General features: G+C 40.1%; 1 protein-coding gene across 4 annotated transcripts in view; it reads right to left on the bottom strand.

Moving 5' to 3' along the window:
• RAP1GDS1 (Rap1 GTPase-GDP dissociation stimulator 1) overlaps positions 1 to 19,894 on the bottom strand; it is a 134,652-nt gene that overhangs the window by 61,998 nt on the left and 52,760 nt on the right. For all 4 annotated transcript variants that reach the window (XM_054990561.1, XM_054990562.1, XM_054990560.1 and 1 more), the window contains exons 3-4: positions 3,723 to 3,845; positions 712 to 837 (exon numbers count right to left, since the gene is read on the bottom strand). In XM_054990561.1, coding sequence (XP_054846536.1) covers positions 712 to 837; positions 3,723 to 3,845 — 249 coding nt within the window. The remainder of the gene's footprint in view (positions 1 to 711; positions 838 to 3,722; positions 3,846 to 19,894) is intronic.

The following is a 19,894-nucleotide window of genomic DNA, read 5'->3' as shown; positions in this document are numbered from 1 at the left end:
ATGGAATCCATCGTTATCCTAGTAGGAAAAGTTGAGTGTGTCCATAAAAAGTCCATGGTGGCATGGCAAATCTAGATGGGTGGCCCCATGAGCAATTGTTCTGTAGAGAACTTCAAGCCATTGAGAACAGCTTGAGATAAACACTGGAGCATCAAATTACATGAAACTGTTGTACCACAGAATTATGGACCTTTCAGCCTCATGCATTCCAACTAACTCACTCTGTGGCAGGACTTCTACACAACAGACACTGTAATCTGTATTTCAGCAAGCAGGTGCAGTGCACAATTCCAGCAGAGCAATTCATTCCTGATGCCAAATATAGCAATCAGTAAGAAACTGAATGTGAGCAAATTCCATCCAGCCTCATCGCTTGTGTTGGAGGAAAGTTGCAGATTCCTTTTAATCTCATCGTTATTATCCACAGAAACAAAATTAGACATGTCTCAGTTTAAAAAAAATCACAACCAAAAACATTTGTCTGCCTGTCCACAACCCCCATTATATTTGCCAAGGATTTGGCTGCTCGCATTAAAAGAAAATTGGGACTTCTGACAGCCTGTCATTCAAGTTGGGCTTAATTGTGACAGCACCCACAGATGTCTTACAAAAATCAGCACTTGGGATAACAAAACAAGAAGGCAAAAATGAACAACAAGAAACAGGTTTTTTAAAAAATAAACCTGGATATTTGGATATTTGAACACTTACGGCTGTCGTAGCATATGTTGCCCAAGGCACGTCCTGTTTGAAGAAGCACTTCCTGATCTTTGCAGTTTAAGAGCTGTACCAGAGGTGGGATCAAACCAGCTTCCACACATGGATTGCGCATAAACTCTACAAGCCACAAAGAAAAGTTTAGTTAAAGGCTACTTGCTGGGCACTGAATATTTCTTGGAACAATTTCTCCTTCAGCAAACAGTTTTCTATTCCCAGTATATATTCACCAGAAGCACGGCAGCTATCTCCTTGCATGAGAGCCAATTTTTTCCTAGAAGAAAAACACTCTAGTCATAACAACAACAACAACAACAACAACAACAACAACAACAACAACAACAACAACAACAACAACAACAACAACAACAAAGAAGTCTTAAGAATTATATGCACATTCAAAATTCTAGCTCTCTGTTGCCTACAGTAGATTCATTTGGTTGGGTGATTTTAACTAATCTTTATTTTAATCTTTATTTTAAGATTTCACAATTTAAACATTTGGAAGTACTAGATACAGGAAGGAAAGATTAGAAAATTGGCAATGATTGCCCTGTCATCCTCATTTATGAAATAGGATCCAAACAACTCAATTAAAATCTAATTTAAGACAGCTACATTCCTTCATCTAAACAAAACATCTCAGCTTCAACACAGGATCTCAATTTAACAGCTTATAGAAGCAATCTAAAATTTCAAAGCTACTGCTTAAAGAAAATAGTATTATTTTATTTGTTTTACTTTGTATACCTCACTTTTCTCTCCAATAGGGAGCAAAGTAGCATAGATCTCCTCTCCTTGCAATCACCTAGTGAGGTAGGTTAGGCTGAGAGTGTTTGACTGGCCCAAGCTCACCAAGTGAGCTTCCATGGCCTAGGGGGATTCAAACTTGGGTCTCCCAGATCCTAGTTTGATACTCTAACCACTGCATAGTAAGCTGTGCACTAAATATGTCTGTGGAAGTCTTGGGCTGGGATGAAAATAATCCTCACCACCTCCAAACATTTAGAATGTTAGATAAGACAGTGTGTCTATATTATTTCCTATCTAGATTCATCTAAAAATTTAGAGATATACATTTGTGGGGACCATCCAGAGATTTGCAGCACATGTTGCTGACACATTTCTCTTTTCCATCTAAATCCATGGAGACAATACAAGTCAAAATGCTATCTAATCCAGGCTGATTCCATACATGTTGGATAATGCACTTTCAATGCACTTTATCAATCGTTTGAGGTGGATTTTTTGTTCCGCACATGAAAAAATCCATTCTAAATGATCTATAAAGAGGATTGGAAGTGCATTATCCAACGTGTGCGGAATCAGCCCCAGACAAGACAGAAGTGTTGTGGGTGGGGAATAAAAGTGATTCAGGAACAGGTGTTTTGCCTGTTCTGGATGGGGTAACATTCCCCTGAAAAATCAGATCCACAACTTAGGGATACTTCTAGACAAATGTGTGCCTGAAGTTGCCCAGGATGTTGTTGTTGTTGTTGCTGCTATCGTCGTCGTCGTCATCATCATCATCAATTAAAGTTAGTCTATTAGTTTTTGAAGAAAGTCAACCTGGCCCCAGTTACACATGATCAGATCACATCAGATAACATGCAAATTAACTTATCAAATACACTCTACGCTGGACTGCCTTTGAAGACCCTTTTTAAAAATTCATTTCATAAAAAATACAGCTGAAAGAATTCCTGCTGAAATGGGAGGTAACTATCACACAAGGCCTGAATTGCTCCAGTTGCTGAAGATCCCAGTTTGTTTCTAGGTTCAATTCAAGATGCTGTTTTGACCCTTAAAGGCCCATGACTTGAGTTCACAGTATCTACGGGACCATCTCCTCAAGTATCAGCCTGCCTCCAGCTTGAGACTCAGAGCGGAACTACAAGTGACAAAAGGCACAGGTTGGACACTTGTCAGCTTCCCTCAGGTTTTGATGGGAAATGTAGGCATCCTAGTCTTGCAGCTTGGCTCTCCGACTGCTGTCCAATGGACTTTCAACTGTCACTTGTCCAACATTCCGCCAAGCTGCCTACATTTCCCATCAAAACTTGAGGGAAGCTGACAAGTGTCCAACCTGTGCCTTTTGTCACTTGTAATTCCGCTCCCGTACACATGCCTTCCTGATAGAACCAGCTGAAACTGAGGTTAGGTTACCTGGGTCTTGCAAGAGGGCTTTGTCAGATGCTGCCTCAGACTATACAACTCCCTCTCAAGATATGAGGTGGTGCTTTCCCTACAGGCATTCTGAGGCAAGTTAAATATCTTTGTCTTTCAAAAAGTCTTCGAACTAGATTAAAAGAGGGATGGCTTCTGATTTACCACTAAACTTATTTTGGTTTTATGTAAATTTTATGTGATTCTTATAATGAGATTGTTTTATACCTTGCTCAATTGCAAGTCATCTTGATTACCTTTATGAGGAAAGGCAGCTGGCAAATATTCTCTAAACAAACAAAACAATCTTATTTTACATTATAGCTTCATGTATCTGAAATATCTCTTGAGGGACATTCTTTTTAAAAGTATCTAAATTTTGCCTAAACAGCAAATGCTTTTTACCTAGCATGGTATTTGAAAGTGGCTTTCTGGAAACAGAGCAGTTCATAACACAGGACAGAAGATGACCGCACTGGTGGTGGTTGCTGGCTTAATACATAACCCACAAATGTTGCCATTGTACCAATAGTTACAACAATGAAGCCTTTTATCATTTTCTAAATAAAAAAATATACAATAGATTTTCTATAATAGTTGACAGTATGAAAAGGATTGCAACACAGGACTGCTTTGATATATCTAGCAAATGGATGACTAACTAATCTATTATCAAAGCTGAACAAAAACCAAAAAAAGGACTAGGGTGGGGAGAGAGGAAGAAAGAGAAATGGTAAAACATCTCTTCTACAAAATGAAAACATAAACGAAGTAAAACATACAAGTGAGCTGCAAAACTGAAGATGTTCCAGCAGAAAAGGCCTTGTGGAAAACCTCACCATTTTTGGCTACTTCTGCTATGATGTTAGCTACTTTTGCAGTGCAGGAAGACTGCGGAGTCAAGAGACTGGCAAACACCTGAAGGATCCCGCTTTTCTGGATTTTTTCACTTGTCTCTGTATCTGAAAAGAAAAAATATATATATATATACCAGAATTTTGTAAAAGAGAGGAGTGAAAAGCATGCTATTGAAGACGATAAAATCCTGGAGCTCGAGCTGAATAGCACCAAAACCAAGAAAGATCCCTTGCAATATTATAACCAGATGTTGATATAGTAAGTAGCTATTATTGAATAAGGTTTACAGCTTCCAAAGTTGTAGCAGGGAAAAGTAGTAAATGGATATGATTATTGATCTTCCATGCTCTGAAAAAGAGAGTCTGGAAAGATGAGAAAGCCTTGCACAAGCTCAGAGACATTAGAAATCATATAGGATTCATGTTTCTCTTTATTATTTGTTATATTAATTTTATATCACACTTCCTCCAAGTTGCTAAGACATGATTTGTCCTCACAACACCCCTGTGAAAGGCAGAGATATTCATAGGTCAAAAATGGTTTCAACCTGGAAAGTTTCAAGATGTATATAAGGAGTGGAGAGTTAACAATGTAACTCGCCTGATAGATATTACTAAAAAACCCAGTCTTCTCCCTAAAACACAACTGGAAATTTTGCTAAATAAGAAAATACATTGGTTCCAATATTTTCAACTCAATCAGTATCCTTAAATTAGCATGTAACACATATAAAGGATCTATTTCCAAAATATATAACATGTTAATTTCTGTAGAAAACTCCAAACCTCCATCTTATGTTAAGGCATGGTATGTGGTCTGCAATATTATTATCACTGACAGCAATGGCTACAGATCTGGAAACCTCTTATTTTCTCTACCATTTCTTAAAATATAAGAACCCAATCTATAAAATTGCTTACCAGATGGTACTTCACCCCTCAGAATCTTCACCATGTGAACACTATGATCTCTCCCTATTGTTGGAATGAAATTGCAGTGAAATTGAAACTTATATACATTCTTGGTGGTCTTGTACCCAGATTTTTAACTTTTAGTATGATATTTTGTCCCACATCAAGCAGACTACAAGCTACTCTCTTCCTTCGACTCCAGAACTGGCATTACTTAATCTATGGGCAGATCTAGAAATACCAAAAAGATATAAAAAGTTGCCACACTTCTGGCAGCATCAAAAGCTTCTATACCAACGGTTGGGAAGGACTCAAGAGCACCTTCTATTTCTTTATGGCACAGCAAGATATGGGACCATTTTTATGGGGAAAAGTTACTGATCAAATTACCTATCTAAATACAGAACGTTGTTATTCTAGCTTTTTAGAAATGTTGTTCCCAGTATTGAGCTATATGACAGATTTGGGCTTAAAACCGGACAAGGCTTATCCATTCAATCACTTTATTCTGTAAATTATTTTATTATATGTATGTAAAAGAATCTTGGTACTTTAGAACATCTATTTCATAGATCATACAATGTTATTATTACTTAATGGTTAAATGTACTTAAGTTCCATCAGTCTAAATCTCCTCCTGTTCTAAGTTATATGCTGTTAATGTTTTGTTGATTGCTCAAAAAATACAGGTTGTTATACTTTTGTTTTTTTTGGGGGGGGACAATTTAAAAGTATATTATGGGAGGAGATTTCCAGCAGTCTAGGGCTGAACGACAGTTGCCCTGATTGCTAATGTTGAAACTAAGAGCGGAACTACAAGTGATGAATGACATAGGTTGGACACTTGTCAGCTTCCCTCAAGTTTTGATGGGAAATGGAGGCAGCTTGGCAGAATGTAGGACAAGTGACAGTTGAAAAGTCCATTGGACAGCAGTCAGAGAGCCAAGCTGCAAGACCAGGATGCCTACATTTCCCATCAAAACCTGAGGGAAGCTGACAAGTGTCCAGCCTGTGCCTTTTGTCACTTGTAGTTCTGCTCTAAGTAAGCAGGAAAGTATTCGTCTAGTCCTGGACCTCAACAGTGCATCACAAGACAAGGGTATTTTTACTTTTTTCTTTTTGGTGCTGCATGGCAGAGATGGGGTTGATGAAAACTGATTTGCATCTCCCCCAGCCCTAACTTAATGTGCACACCCATTACAGGATGCTACCATCTGATCCTGCTTTACAGCTTTAACAGTCCTAGTAGGTATGATCCCCTCATCACATACATGAAGCTAAGAGTCCTGTATGTATTTTGGGGAAGGGGGGTTACAGGAGATCCTCTGACAGGTTCCCCCCTCACTACCCCAAGCACAGGTCAGCATCTGCTCTCTGGCCAAGAACCTCCCCGAGAAGGAGGCTGGTCCCACAGCTAGGGACCAAAACATAGACTTTCAAATTAATGGGCTCTTCATGAGTTTAATAACAACAGCCTTTGCCAAAATATTATAGAAATGTAACCCTTTTTTACAAACAAATGGGAAAACTTCTGGGCTTCAATGATGAAGGAAGGTCTGTAATATCAGAGAAAAACAGATGCTTTTTGATTCCTGATTTACAGGAACTATATTTTTGTCTTTTAAGTTGAAGGTACTAATCACCATCTACTAAGACCTTTCCTCGCAATAAGCTCTGCTGTGCAACTCCCATACTTTTCAATGAAGTAAACCAAGGAGAAGTTCCCAGTGGATTGTCTCCATCAATTTTTAATGATCTGCAATTAACATAATCCACAATTAGCGTGCAAGATACAGGTGTGATACCAGCAGCTGCACTACAGAGAATCTTACACAGTATACCCTTGCTTTTCTCACTTTTGGTTTGACGGACTTGTTAACTATGCAAATTTAATCAATAGAATAAAATGTATCCTGCAAGAAGTGATGAAAATAAAATTAAACTCTGCCTGAGGTTAGCTGTGTGTAGCAGAGATCGCTGATTTATTTCACCAAGATCAGTAAGAAGCAATAAAACACAAAGATGCAAGCTTGCACAGAGTTCTGGAAGAAAATTGATTGCCAGATATCCTCCCCTTCATAACAAAGGCCATGTAAAGAAAACAAATCTTTTGCTCTCCCTCCGTCCTTTGTAGTCATCTACCTCTGAATAACAACGCTAAGAGACAACACCTTGACCTCTATGCCCTATGTGTTGGCCCTCCAGGGTAACTGTTGTGTGTTGTGTGAAACCAAGTTGCTGGACTTGGTAGACCAGTGATCTGATCCGGCATGGCTGCTCTTAGGTTCAAAGATACCTAGAAATAACCTGCATTGGTATCTTTCACACACTCTTGTTTGGTATGCTGCTCCAAACCAGAAGCATGATACGTGTTCATGAAAAAAGAAGGTATAAAAGTAGTATGTAAGAACTCTGGCCCAATATTACATATGGGCTGTGTAGAATGCATGGCCCACATTAGGCCCTCTGGGCGAATCCACGTCACAAAGTTTTTGCATCCTTCATGTGTCCATCACAGATCCTGTTGATAAACTTACTTTTGGAGTTCCATACCTGAATCAACTTCTTGGCACCAGTAGGCTTGATTCAGTTTAGGACCATGATGAGCCATGGGAAGAGATGATTAAGCCTCCTCAACAATACCATTTTTACAGCCTGAAATGACTTTTTCATGGTCAGAGTAGTTCAAAGGTGGAATCAGCTGCCTAGGGAGGTGGTGAGCTCCCCTTCACTAGCAGTTTTCAAGAGGCTGGATGAATATTTGTCAGGGATGCTTTAGGCTCATCCTGCATTGGGCAGAGGGTTGGACTAGAAGGTCTGTATGGCCCCTTCCAACTCTGTGATTCTGTGACCTTGGGAAATTGCTATTTGTCCTGTTGGGGAAGCTTATAGGTAGCTCATCAGTGCATGTAAGTTTCTTCAACAGGCAAATAGTGGTTCACCAGGACCATTTCAGGTTGTTTAAAAAAGGTGTGTGGGAGTGGGGGGAAAGGCACAGGCCCACTCTCACTATGACCACCAAGGAATTAAATTCCAAGCACAGAAGTCCTAGAGAACACCAGTAAAAAAGACCCGTAACAAGCCTGTAGGGAACACAAGAACGTTGTAGTATATGAACAGGCCCTCAATTTGCCACTATGATCAATATAGCCCATTGATCATGGAGTACTTGTAATTTTTAAATTGTGGGACTGTTTATATGATTCGTTATTCTGGGATAATTAAACAGGAATCTGTCCAATCACAGCTTCGTGATGTGCAGACCTGTATGAAATGCATTTATCACATTCATGCTTTATACCTTTAGGTGCATACTTAAATAAATATCTGTTGTATGGGCCTACCATAAATATACTCAAGTGTCGGTAAGGCAAAACAGCAGATAGCCTTGGGACACTGACACATGCCCTAGAGGAAACTCTCTCCAGCACCTGCATAATAAACTCCACAACGGTTCAGCAGTTTTAGGATTTCATTTTTTAAAAAGCAAGCAAATAGGTCAAGCCATGCAAAAAATAAAGGTTCTTCAGATGGAGTTTAAAATCCTTGGGGCAGCATGTCTGCTTCTCCTTAAGTGATAAAAGATTATTTATTCATTAACCTGAAAATAATTGGCCATATCTACTTAATGTTTTTTCTCCACTTTACATTTTTTTTCCCTTGAAGGACAGTTTAAATGTTGATGCAAACTACTGGTCATAGGCTGAAGGTAGAAGAGACTAATAGAGAAGAACCAGCTGCAACAGAAATCCTCTCTTGATAAGCTGAGAACAAACTGGAAGAAAAGGATCTTTTAAGGGAAAGAAAGAGGGTAGAGATACATGGCAAAAGCAGCTGAGATTGAGGCAATGTCATGAGGCAATTAAATAGTCTATTTTAGGGCTGTGCGCTTCGGGTTTCGGCATTCCCGATTCGGAATGCTTTGGTATTACCCAAAGCAGGGCCAGCATGCTGGCCCCGCTTTGGAATACCAAAGCAAAGCTTTCTGAAGCATTCGGAAATGCTTAGGAAAGCTTCGGGGCTTGTTTAAAGGGGCCCGCCATTGCTTGCAAGCAGCGGTGGGGCCCTTTAAACATTAACCCCCCACTTCCCCTGCCACCTACCTTGTGGTGGCTCCAGACCGACTCCTCTGCCTGCGGGGTAGTGGGGAAGGCTGGAGCTGCCTCCTCCGGCCCTTCCTGCCCCTCAAAGGGCCGCAGAATGCGAGCACTGCAGCGGCCATTTGAGGGGCAGGAAGGGCCGGAGGAGGCGGAGGAAGCCCTTCCTGCCCCTCAAATGGCCGCTGCGGCGCCGGCACATCGCAGCCATTTGAGGGGCAGGAAGGACCGGAGGAGGCGGATCCAGCCTTCCCCACCACCCCGCAAGCTTGGGCGGCAGTGCGGCGGCAGAGGAGCTGGCTGGCTCCAGGCCACGCAGCCTTGTGCTGCCGCCGCCACACTGATAACCCAGGTAAGTGGGTGGGGGTTGGAGAGATCTCCCCAGGGCTGGGTGGGGGTGGAGGGGTCTCCCCTGGGGGGTGGGGGGTCTCCCCGGGGGGGGGTGGCGGCGGGGAGTTCCCCACCTCGCCTCAGTATGCTCCAAATCTTCATGGAGCATACCGAAGTGATTCCTGAACCACGAATCCAAAGCCGCTTGCCGCTCCGAATTTGGGGGTATTCCGAATCGGTTTCCTGCTTCGAGTAAACCTGAAGCGGGAATACCGAATCTACCCACCTGTGTACAGCCCTAGTCTATTTTTTAAACTTCAAATATTTAAAAGATTCTTTCTTTATTTTACACTTGTAGTCTTGAAACATGGACCAAGGTTATGCCACCTGGAGTCTAGAGACGCATGAAACTGATTTTTTTTTAAAAAAGACTTAAATGAATTGGTAAAATTTACTGCTTCCAGTTTAGGAGCCAGCGCAACAATGGATACAAACAACAACAACAGATTTATATGCCACTCTTCAAGACAACTTAACATCCACTCAAAGTATGTTATTTTTACAAAGTATGTTATTTACAAAGTATGTTATTATTATCCCCACAACAATCACCCTATGAGGTGGGTGGTGCTAAGAGAGTTCTGGAAGAGCTGTGACTGACCCAAGGTCACCCAGCTGGCTTCAAGATGAGGAGAGGGGGATCAAAGCCGGTTCTCCAGATTAGAGTCCCATTGCTCTTAACCACTACACCAAACACATAAGAAAACAAATGGACACAGAGTCTCCCCACCCCTTAAAGAAAGAACCCTTCTGTGCCACACTATCTGCTTCACAGATTACAAACCTTCAGGATACTTTTAGGAGGGTAGCCATGTTGGTCTGCATTAGAACAGCAGGATTTGAGTCCAATGGCACCTTAGAGACCAACAGGATTTTCACAATCTGAAAATCTTGTTGGTTTCTAAGGTGCCACTGGTCTCAAATACTACTAGACCTACAGGAAATAGAAAGAAAAAGGAACTATGAAGAATAATTAGTAGTAACTAGAAGGTAACATGGAAGGCATTCCTTAGTTTTCTTCTTACCACTGTAAAACAATATAGAATTTTATCCAGTTTCTCAAGCCTTGGTACATCCCACTGTATAGATCAACAGGTAAGAATGAGTGTAGTATAGTGGTTAAGAAGCCAGTTTGGTGTAGTGGTTAAGAGCGGCAGGTCTCTAATTTGGGAACCGGGTTTGATTCCCCACTCCTCTGCTTGATGCCAGCTGGGTGACCTTGGATCAGTCGCAGCTCTCCAGAGCCCTCTCAGCCCCGCCCATCTCACAGGATGTTTGTTGTGGGGATAATAACAACATACTTTGTAAACTGCTCTGAGTGGGCGTTAAGTTGTCCTGAAGGGCGGTATATAAATCAAATGTTGTTGTTGTTGTTATTATGTTATTATAAGAATGTGATATGAGAGGTCCTCGTGCTAATCTTGCTTCCTATTCACTGTGGCCGCTCTTGCCTCAGGCTTCTATGTATAAAACAAGGTAACATAATTGTCTGCTTTAGAGATTGCTGAGATAATGGCTTGGATCCAGCAATGTCCCAATGGAAACATAAACTGACCTAGTACAATTCCTCTTGGGCAACATCTAATAATTCCTTCCTAGAGATGGCAGTGCCCAGAAATTGGATGCACAAGATCTAACACAAATGGAAATACAAGCGGGAATACAGTAAGTTCAACTTAGTGCAAGCAACTACTGCGGTCTCTCTGGCATTTCCTCTTGTGTACAAGCACTAGCTCAAGTGAAAATTTTGTGTTGGATCCAACCCAATGTTTAGCAAAGCTTTGGACATGCAAACAACACTAAGATTTAGTGTGAATATTATCTTATGTTATCACAGTCCACCAGACATTTGGGGTAGAATTTTTGGTCCCATAGTGATCCGGACTTTAGCCAAGAATCTAAGAGTCAGTGAAGTATTGTCTTAGTATGTGGCATGTTCTAAGTAGTGCAGCTATCATCATTATTATCTGGAAACAGTACAATTTAGCTTTGGTACTTGCATATGGAAGTTCCTGGAGAAGAACTCCAGCCAGATGACATAACAATAGAGGCACCACAGCAAACAAAATCTGTGGTGATGGAGAGTACTGTCAAATCATGGTTGACTTATGGTGACTCCTGCTGGGGTTTATATGGCAAGAGACTGACAGAGGTAGTTCACCTCTGCAACCCTGGTCTTTGTTGGAGGTCTCCCGTTCAACTACTAACCACAGCCAACCCTGCTTAGATTCCAAGATCCCATGAGATTGGGCTTGCCTGGGTTACCCAGGTCAGAGCTCACAAAATTTACTCAGTACATTTTTATCCTGCCCTTGCTCCAAGGAACTCATAGTGGTGTATATCATTCTTTCTGCCCCCAACTGCCATGTGAGGTAGGTTAGGCTGAGAGAAAGTAAGAACCCAAGTTCACCCCAGCCGGTGTCCCTGACAGAGTGGGGATCTGAACCTGGGTCTCCCAGATCTTAATAATAATAATAACTGCACTTATATACTGCTCTTCTAGACAGATCAGTGCCCCACTCAGAGTGGTGATCAAGTTATAGTGTTATTATTACCTCCACAATGCAGCTGAGGAGACGTGGCTGAGAGGAGTGGCAACAGGACACTCAAATCCAGTGCTTTATCAGAATTTAATAACTATGTATTAGCAAAGAGTGTTCTTTACTTATTTCCACTTTGACAGGCACAGAAGACCAGACCATTGTCCTTGCTGCTGTTGCAATGCAAACCCAACACCCACTTTGTGATAAACCAAACAACAGCTTTTTGGAGTAAGAATTTTCAATGCTATTTGTTTGTATTATTGTTCATACAGAATGAAGCTGTTTAATCCTGCCCATATTTTAGCAAAGCCAGCCTGCAATATTTCTAGTGCTTCAGGATGTGCTTAAAACTGGAGGAGGAAGAAAAGAGCATAATCTTGAGCTATGCTTCTCCCTATCCATTCTCATAAAACAGTTCAGGAAAAAGATCTGGCCCAATGACAGGCATTTCTGCCACCACTGCAAATCTGATTCAGACCTGAGTCCAGAGGGGCCCGTCACCATAATGCAATCCGACCCGCTGAACAACACTGCCCACGGAATTCACCCCATCTGTCTGCATTTATGTAACAAAGTTATGGACTCAACATGCCAGTACTTAGAAATGGCTGTTCAAAAAAGAGCGAAAGCTCTTTGAATGTTCCTCTTCTTATGAACTCTTGAGGAGTTGAATGCCTTATTATTAATAACTAGCTCTCGACTGTTTTATGCATGGAAGGGCTAATTTGAAACTTGACAGGCTTATTATGAAGGTAGCACAGAGAGCAGTGCACACCAGTTAGTTCCTTGAAACTCTGCTCCGCTAAAAAGAATTCCTGGTCTAGGCAATATATTTCCGACAAGGGTGGTCATATATTGGCTGCAGCTGTGTAATACTTGCAAGACAAGGGAAAAGCAGAAAATACCACTTCAGTCAAAGCTTTCACACATGAATTTAGAAACTTAATGAACAATATTTTCCGTTTATCATCTCTTGATCCTCCAAGGAACTCAGGGTAGCATCCTCACATCTCCACAAAGTAGATTAGGCTGAGAGAGTGACCACTTCAATGCCAACTAGTGAGCATTGTGGCTTCTTAGGGATTTGGTCCCAGGACATTACAAGTCCAATCAATATGGTGGAATGGCTCAGTTTTAAGAGGGCAAAATGTTAACATCATTTTCTAATGTCCTTTAACCATCTCCCCACTACTTATGGGGCAATCCTTATATTTATATTGTGTGTGTGGTGCCCTCAAGTCATAGCTGACTTATGCCAACCTCTGGTGGGGTTTTCATGGCAAGAGACTTATTAGAGGTAGTATGCCGTTGCCTCTGCAGCCCTGGTCTTTGTTGGAGTTCTCCCATCCAATTATTAACCGAGGCTGCTTAGCCTCGGAGATATGACGAGATCAGGCTCACCTGGGCTATCCAGGTCAGGGCATATTTATATTAGCACTTTTTAAATTTGCAAAGTGTTTAAAAAGCTTATAGGGTCCAAACCCTGACCTGGATAGCCCAGGCAAGCCCAATTTCATCAGATCTTGGAGCTAAGCACGGTCAGCCTTGGTTAGTAATTGGATGAGAGACCTCCAGGGAAAACCAAGGTCATTATGCAGAGGCAGGCAACGGCAAACTACCACTGTTAGTCACTTGCCTTGAAAACCCCAGCTGGGTCGCCAGAGGTCATCTATGACTTGATCACACTTTCCACTACCATGGGACCCAAAAAATACTGAAAATGAATGAAGTTCTCTGATTTCTGAAGCTAAGCTGGTCTAGGAACAGTTAGCAACTGGACACAAGGCTAAAAACCCCATGCATACTACTCTGAATTCACTGGAGAGAAAGCAGGGACACAAGTCAGCCAAACAATTTGTTTATGTAGATATTTATAGCCCACTTTTCTTCCAGATGGGGACCCAAAAGGAGCTTACAATAAGTGCAGGCTCTATGAGGCATTTGTAGTTGTATATACTATGCCAAATCCAATGTAAAATGCAAGTATGAATACAAACCTTAAAAGAAATAGTAAGCACTCTAAATCTGAATGACTCATGCACATGGCTCATTCCCCCTATAGAATTCATTCTTTGGTGACGGGGAGATATACACTGTAATTCAAGTATGTTCTAAATCTATAGCAAATGCTGCAGAAAATTATTGTTGCTTTTTAATGACCCTTCCACATACACTGATCAGAAAAGATGAAAAAGTCTAAATAAGTAACAATTAGTCACATGCAATGATGCTGAAAACATTCATCTTGCTCTTTTAGCAATCACAGTAGTAGTGGAGTATGTAATGAAAACTATAGAAGCATGTGGCATAAACATGCCATAAACATCTGGTCATCTACCCCTGCCCCTCGAACTCCCTATTTAATCATGCCAGAATGCAGTACATTGACTTTTCAGGAAGCAGTACCATTAACTTCCCACCACTATGAAAATTGTCAATTAATTCCTACCTGTTTTCTATTCATTAGGTAATTACTAAGCAGTCCTCTTATCCCATGACAGCTATGGTTACTCAAGAGCCTTCAGTCAGGGGCTTTATCAATACATTTTTGGAAACTCGTCTACATATATATTATCTCGTGGTTCATCCCATCTATGTACGCCGACATTCTCAAAAAAAATGGAAAAAAACAAAAATAACAAAGAATGAGGTAGAACTTCCTTTTTGCAAAAGCCAAGCTCATGCTTCCTTCACACAGTTTGTTTTCCACACAGTTAATAACAACTTTCCACCAATTTATTTGGGTCAGAAGTTAGGCTAATAAGCAAGTGATTTGCTGGCTTCCACATATTCCTTTTTAAAAACAGGTGTCACGTTTGCTACCTTTCCAATGGGAAAAGAATCTTATTTTAGCAGTATCACATATTTTTGGTTAAAAGAATAGCACTCTCACATGTAAGCCCTTTAAAAAATCTTGGGACATGGTGACTGCTTAACTGGTGATATGTCTATTAGCATTAAAAGCTGCGTACCATTTTCTCTTTTTTCAAATTGTAATTTTCCAAAGTACGTGCATACACATGACAAAATGTGACCCAGTGAAACAAATATTGCCTTTTTTTGTACTACTTTCTCTTTACCTGATATGACTGGAAGCCAGTCCAAGGCTCCCCTTCACCCTCCTCTCTATCAGTAAAAAACAACATCTGACCCAGTGTAATTCCTAGTTAATCTAAATTTTCCTGAACCCATCCCTGTGGCAGGTTCATATCCCCCTTACTCCCCACAACAGAAGGTATGAGACTCAAGATCCCAGATTCTTTTGTTCTGAGTAAAGACATCAACCTCTGATCTCACATGCACACCAGACTCTCCACTGCATTTCAATGACTCAGATAAATGTGAGACCCCTTCAAAAGTTGATGTAAAAAAGCTCACTACCTTGAAAAGAAGAGGCCTTTGGATCATATTTTATTTTTAAAAACAACTGTACTTTACTTACTGGGAATTAAGTTCACCATTATATTAAATACTATTGAGCACAAGTTGTCATTCAGTATTGTAAAGGATTGAGAAATTTTCAGACAGGCAGCTAGGCTGATTTAGTGGGTGACAATTTCCCAAAGTATTATATTTTGCACCACTCTAGCACTCTCCTTCCATAAGCACTCTCCAAATTTTTATAAGCAACACTGTGCACAAAAAGCTGTAAACTCTGACTTTTGCAGTGCAAGATGAGCTGGATGAAAGCACCATTTTATAGAGCAATCAATACTGCATTTCATAAAAAGGCAACCCACTCTTTAATGCTATATTGTCTAAAGGCAGGAGTAGAGCAGGAAAGAATATAAGTTACATGGGAAATTTTTCTCCAACAGGGGTTTTATGTACCTTCTCTGGTTTTTCAAATCAAAACTCCTTGCAAAAAAAATATTTCTTCTGAACATTCCCATTTTACAACATAGTTTCAGATGAATAGCTGTGTTGGTCTGCAGTAGAAGAGCAAGATTCGTGTCCAGTAGCATCTTAAAGACGAACAAGATTTCCAGGGTATACGTTTCCAAGAGTCAATCGTTCAAGAGTCAAGGTATCTGTTGAAGGGAGCTTGTCTCTCAAAAGCTTATATCCTGGAAATCTTGTTGGGTCTTTATGGTGCTTGAATCTTATATTTAACAACACTTTCTCACAATACAGAAGGGCCACAGGTTCTGAAACTAAGACTAGCACCCTCAACATAAAACTAGATAAAAGTGAAATGAAAAGAAGGCACTGAAATTAAACCCATCTCCCTCTTGAGCAGGTGATGGCAACGTAAATGAGATACAGAATCACGACAGGCTAAATTATCATTCTGCAGATGTCATACTAACAGATTAAGGCTAAAGTGCATGCTTTAGCATGGAAAACAAGGATATTGTTACATAAAACAGACAAAAAGGTTTAATTGTTTCAAAATAACACTAATATATTTGGACTATACTTTGCTTTAGCCGAACTAATGAGCACTGATATCAAATTTTTCCATTAGCACATCCAGGCTCATATCACAATCTTCTACTCCCTGCTGAGAAGCTGGAGTTCACGCCGAGCTGATTCTCCCTCTAGAAAGGCTTTCTAGAAAATGATAGGCTGAAAAAAAGAATATCAGCTTCTGAAGAGTTTATAATCACTTCAATTCACTGTGACTCATCCTTACATAAGAATTGCTACTAAATGCTGCACAAAGGCTAAGAATTTGTGACAGGAGCTGCATGGACATTTTTATTCTGATCCAGTCTAGGTTTACCCACAGGAACCATTTGACTTTCTGGTGTAATCAGACCCCACTCAAAGAATGGGTCCTGTACAGAACAATACAGGAAAGACTGATAAGGAGACTGCTTCGTATGCAAGTATAAGCCAATTGGGACCTTGTTTATGTAAAAGATGCCAGATTGCTAGCTCCACTCATGTGCCCCTTAGGAGCAGCATGGGATTGTATGACACGGGAGTGGTTACTGTAGCTCTACAGGAATAGAACCTTCTACACTTAAATACAGCAAGTCGGGTCCAGCAGATAAACTGGGCTGTTCACATATGTCTGTTTGTAGTTCTGATTTTTGTAAAAACCAAAGTGTTGCAAAGTTATGATACGCTAGTACAGTGTATCATATTGCCTTGCAGTCAAAAGTTTAGATAATGGATTTAGTTCTTTGGTCAAAGGTAATGTATGTTTAAAATGCAATCCTTTAAATGCAGGCTCCATTTTCTCACACCCTTGTGTCACTATTGCTTATACAACTTTCCTAGCTTTCCTATGGCAGGAACATGGAAGCATCATCACCTCTTGACCTTTTAAAATGTTACAAATTATTTTCATTATTATATACCATGGAAGAAAAGCTGTTCAGCTGTGGATAGAACCTGAGCTCTTCGAGTATATTATTCACCAACTTCAAATCATTCAAATAACCATTATTGAACTACAATGCAAAGACTTTTGTTTTTTTATTGTTATTTAATCTAATGGGTAGCTACTGTGACCAGTTTTAAAAATGTTGCATATGTTCTCTAACAAAAGTGTATGTACCATTATCACATATTAATAACAGAAAAAATGACAATAACTATTAAAGAAATGTGTGCTGATCAATCAATATACAGATACTACATTTCTTTTTAAGCCAGTCTCAGTGGATGGTTCAGATGATTTCTTTCTACATAGTGAGTTGCCTTGCTCCAGAAGAAAGGCTTCCTCACTTAGTAAAAAAGGAGTCCAAGCAACCATCACAAAACAATTTTCTAAAATCCAAGTATAAGGAAGCGATAGCAATTTTAATATACCAGTGAGAGGAGGAACCCTGTTCGCCTTCATGTATTTTTGTCCATTTCCCTACATTTTCTACCTCCTCTTCTCCAAATGGGAGCAATGGCAAGGCCTTTTCCTCAGCACAGCTAATCCACCTCCATCTAAACTTGAAATTTCTAAAAGCCAATTTGTACTGAAACGGCTGGGAGTCCTGCGAAAGGAATGAAGTTGGGAAAAAATAATAAGAGGTGGCATTCAGTTTCTACAAATACCTTCACACAAAAAGGGGATAGAAACCTACCCCTACTGCTATCAGTAACCCATGGTGCCATCTTACTGAAAAGCCAATAGACTAACAGTACAATCCTATGGAGAGTTACTCCAGTCTAAGCCCATTGACTTCAATGGGCTTAGACTGGAGTAACTCTTCATAGGATTGCATTGTTAGAAAGGTGGAATTCTACTCAGGATGGCACTGTTAGGCACCTGTGACCAGACTCACATTTTTTAGATGCCAGTGGTCAGTAGGCACTTCAGTTTTCTCACACTGATCATAAACTCCATTTCACCAAATGGCCTAGAAGAAATGTAAATATATAGCCATATATATGTCTTTGTGTGATTTATTTATACATGTAATATTTTGTATTTTAAATAGTTTAGATTTTATTTCTGTTTGCTAATGTGGAATTTTTAAAGTTAAAATGTAGGATTCTGAGGAAAGAAGGGGGGCTAGATGGGTGAGTGGAATGTAATCTGATTGGATGGTGACTGTTACCTTAGGAGGCGGAGTGAACTGGAATTTTTAGTCAGTGCTAAGGGAGAGTGATTATTCTGGGCAAAGCAGGCTGTGTGGAGCCTGTGGGAAAATCTATGTCTTTGTCTGAGAGAGATGATTTATTCTAGTTAAGTCAAGCAACTTGTGTGAAAGGGCTCTCATTCTGCCAAGTTCTGTAATTCTGTGTGGCATTTTGAGAAATTCTGTCTGAGTCAGGCAAACTGTGTGTAATCTATCTAGGTCAGGCAAGCTGTGTGAAAAGGCCTGAGTGAATCTGTGTCTGTGTGGATAAGGAGAGTTTAGTCTGCTAGTAAATGTCTGTGTGGAAAATGTGTGACTGAGTCTGTGAATATACCTTGAAGAAGACATATTTAAAATCACCAAGTTTAAGAACTATTCTGAAGCCAATATACTCATCAAAACTCTGCAACCATCACACTTATGTATTTACAAATAAATTATACTTTTGTTTAAGAAAAAAAGATCCTTTTTTTGTCACAAGTACCCTCATGTGCTTACCATTTTGTCACACTACCATCTATAATAAAACCTTCCAGTTAAGCAGAAGAGACCTAAGGGAAAATCATTTGGTGGCAGTTAAAATCTTTGGGGGAGGCAGCAACATAAAGGTCACACAAGCACAAAAGGGAAGGTGTTCTCAAGGTAAAAGCTAGGGTAAAGTAGAGAACACTTAAGCTTTGTGCGAGTAGAATTTAAAAGGGCGTTGGCTGTGACCAGAGCCCTCCTGAGGTATAAGTTTAAGGTAATGTAAGGAGGAGCTGAATAGAAGGCCCAAAGCCAAAGACTTTAAAAGGTTTTTTAAAAAGGGAAAATATTTACAGAGTGGTATCAAAACTACAATACTTACAATACAATACATTCACAGTAGCAATTAAAGAGCTTGCCTAGCTAAATTTCAAAGAAAAAAATGACAGTCCTACTACATAATTGTCTGTCAAGGGAAACAGATGAACACTTTCATAAATATCACACACTGGTACTCTTCTTTCTTTATTTTAAGATAGACACAAATAGCATCATTGACTAGCATTTTTAAACAAGAAGAGTGCTCAGTCTTCAAAACTGTCCTGTAATCTATCTTGCAAATGCAAGAGCACAGGGTGAATTGGAAACAATCTAAGTGCCTTGGAAGATCTTAGATTGGCACAAATATTCCTAACTTTTGTCAACTTTCTCTGTCCCCTCGGGAGAGTTCTAAACTGATATTAGTTTGCTTACTTTTCAAAGACCATTTACATACTTAATTGATTAATATATGCTTGACGATGTATTGTTAGTTTTCATCATTTCAGATTGACCTCACATTTTAGGGCTACATAGGAAGAGAAAAATCATACACCTAACATTTCCCTACACATTTAACTAATCTTTAATCCAGATTATTTTTCTTCTAAACAGAGGGCTGTAGCCAGAGAATGGTGTGAAGTGGTGGCAGCAAGAATCTGGCCTCCTCAAAGATATCCAAAACCCTTTCTCTGGATTTTCAGTTTTCATTTAAAAAAAAAAACTCCTTTTTTTTACTGCAAAAGGAAGAAAAATTGAGCCCAGTAAATGTGTGCCCTTTCCTATATCCTGTAACTAATGGGAAGGGACTGTCACTCACTGGTAAAAGATCTGTTTCACATACAGATTCAGTCCCCAGTCCCTCCAGTGATGTGAAAGACCTTGACCTGAGACCATGGAAA

The sequence above is a fragment of the Eublepharis macularius genome, chromosome 10 (genome assembly GCF_028583425.1).
Source record: "Eublepharis macularius isolate TG4126 chromosome 10, MPM_Emac_v1.0, whole genome shotgun sequence".
NCBI lineage: Eukaryota > Metazoa > Chordata > Lepidosauria > Squamata > Eublepharidae > Eublepharis > Eublepharis macularius.
This window is presented reverse-complemented; position numbering and strand designations above follow the sequence as displayed.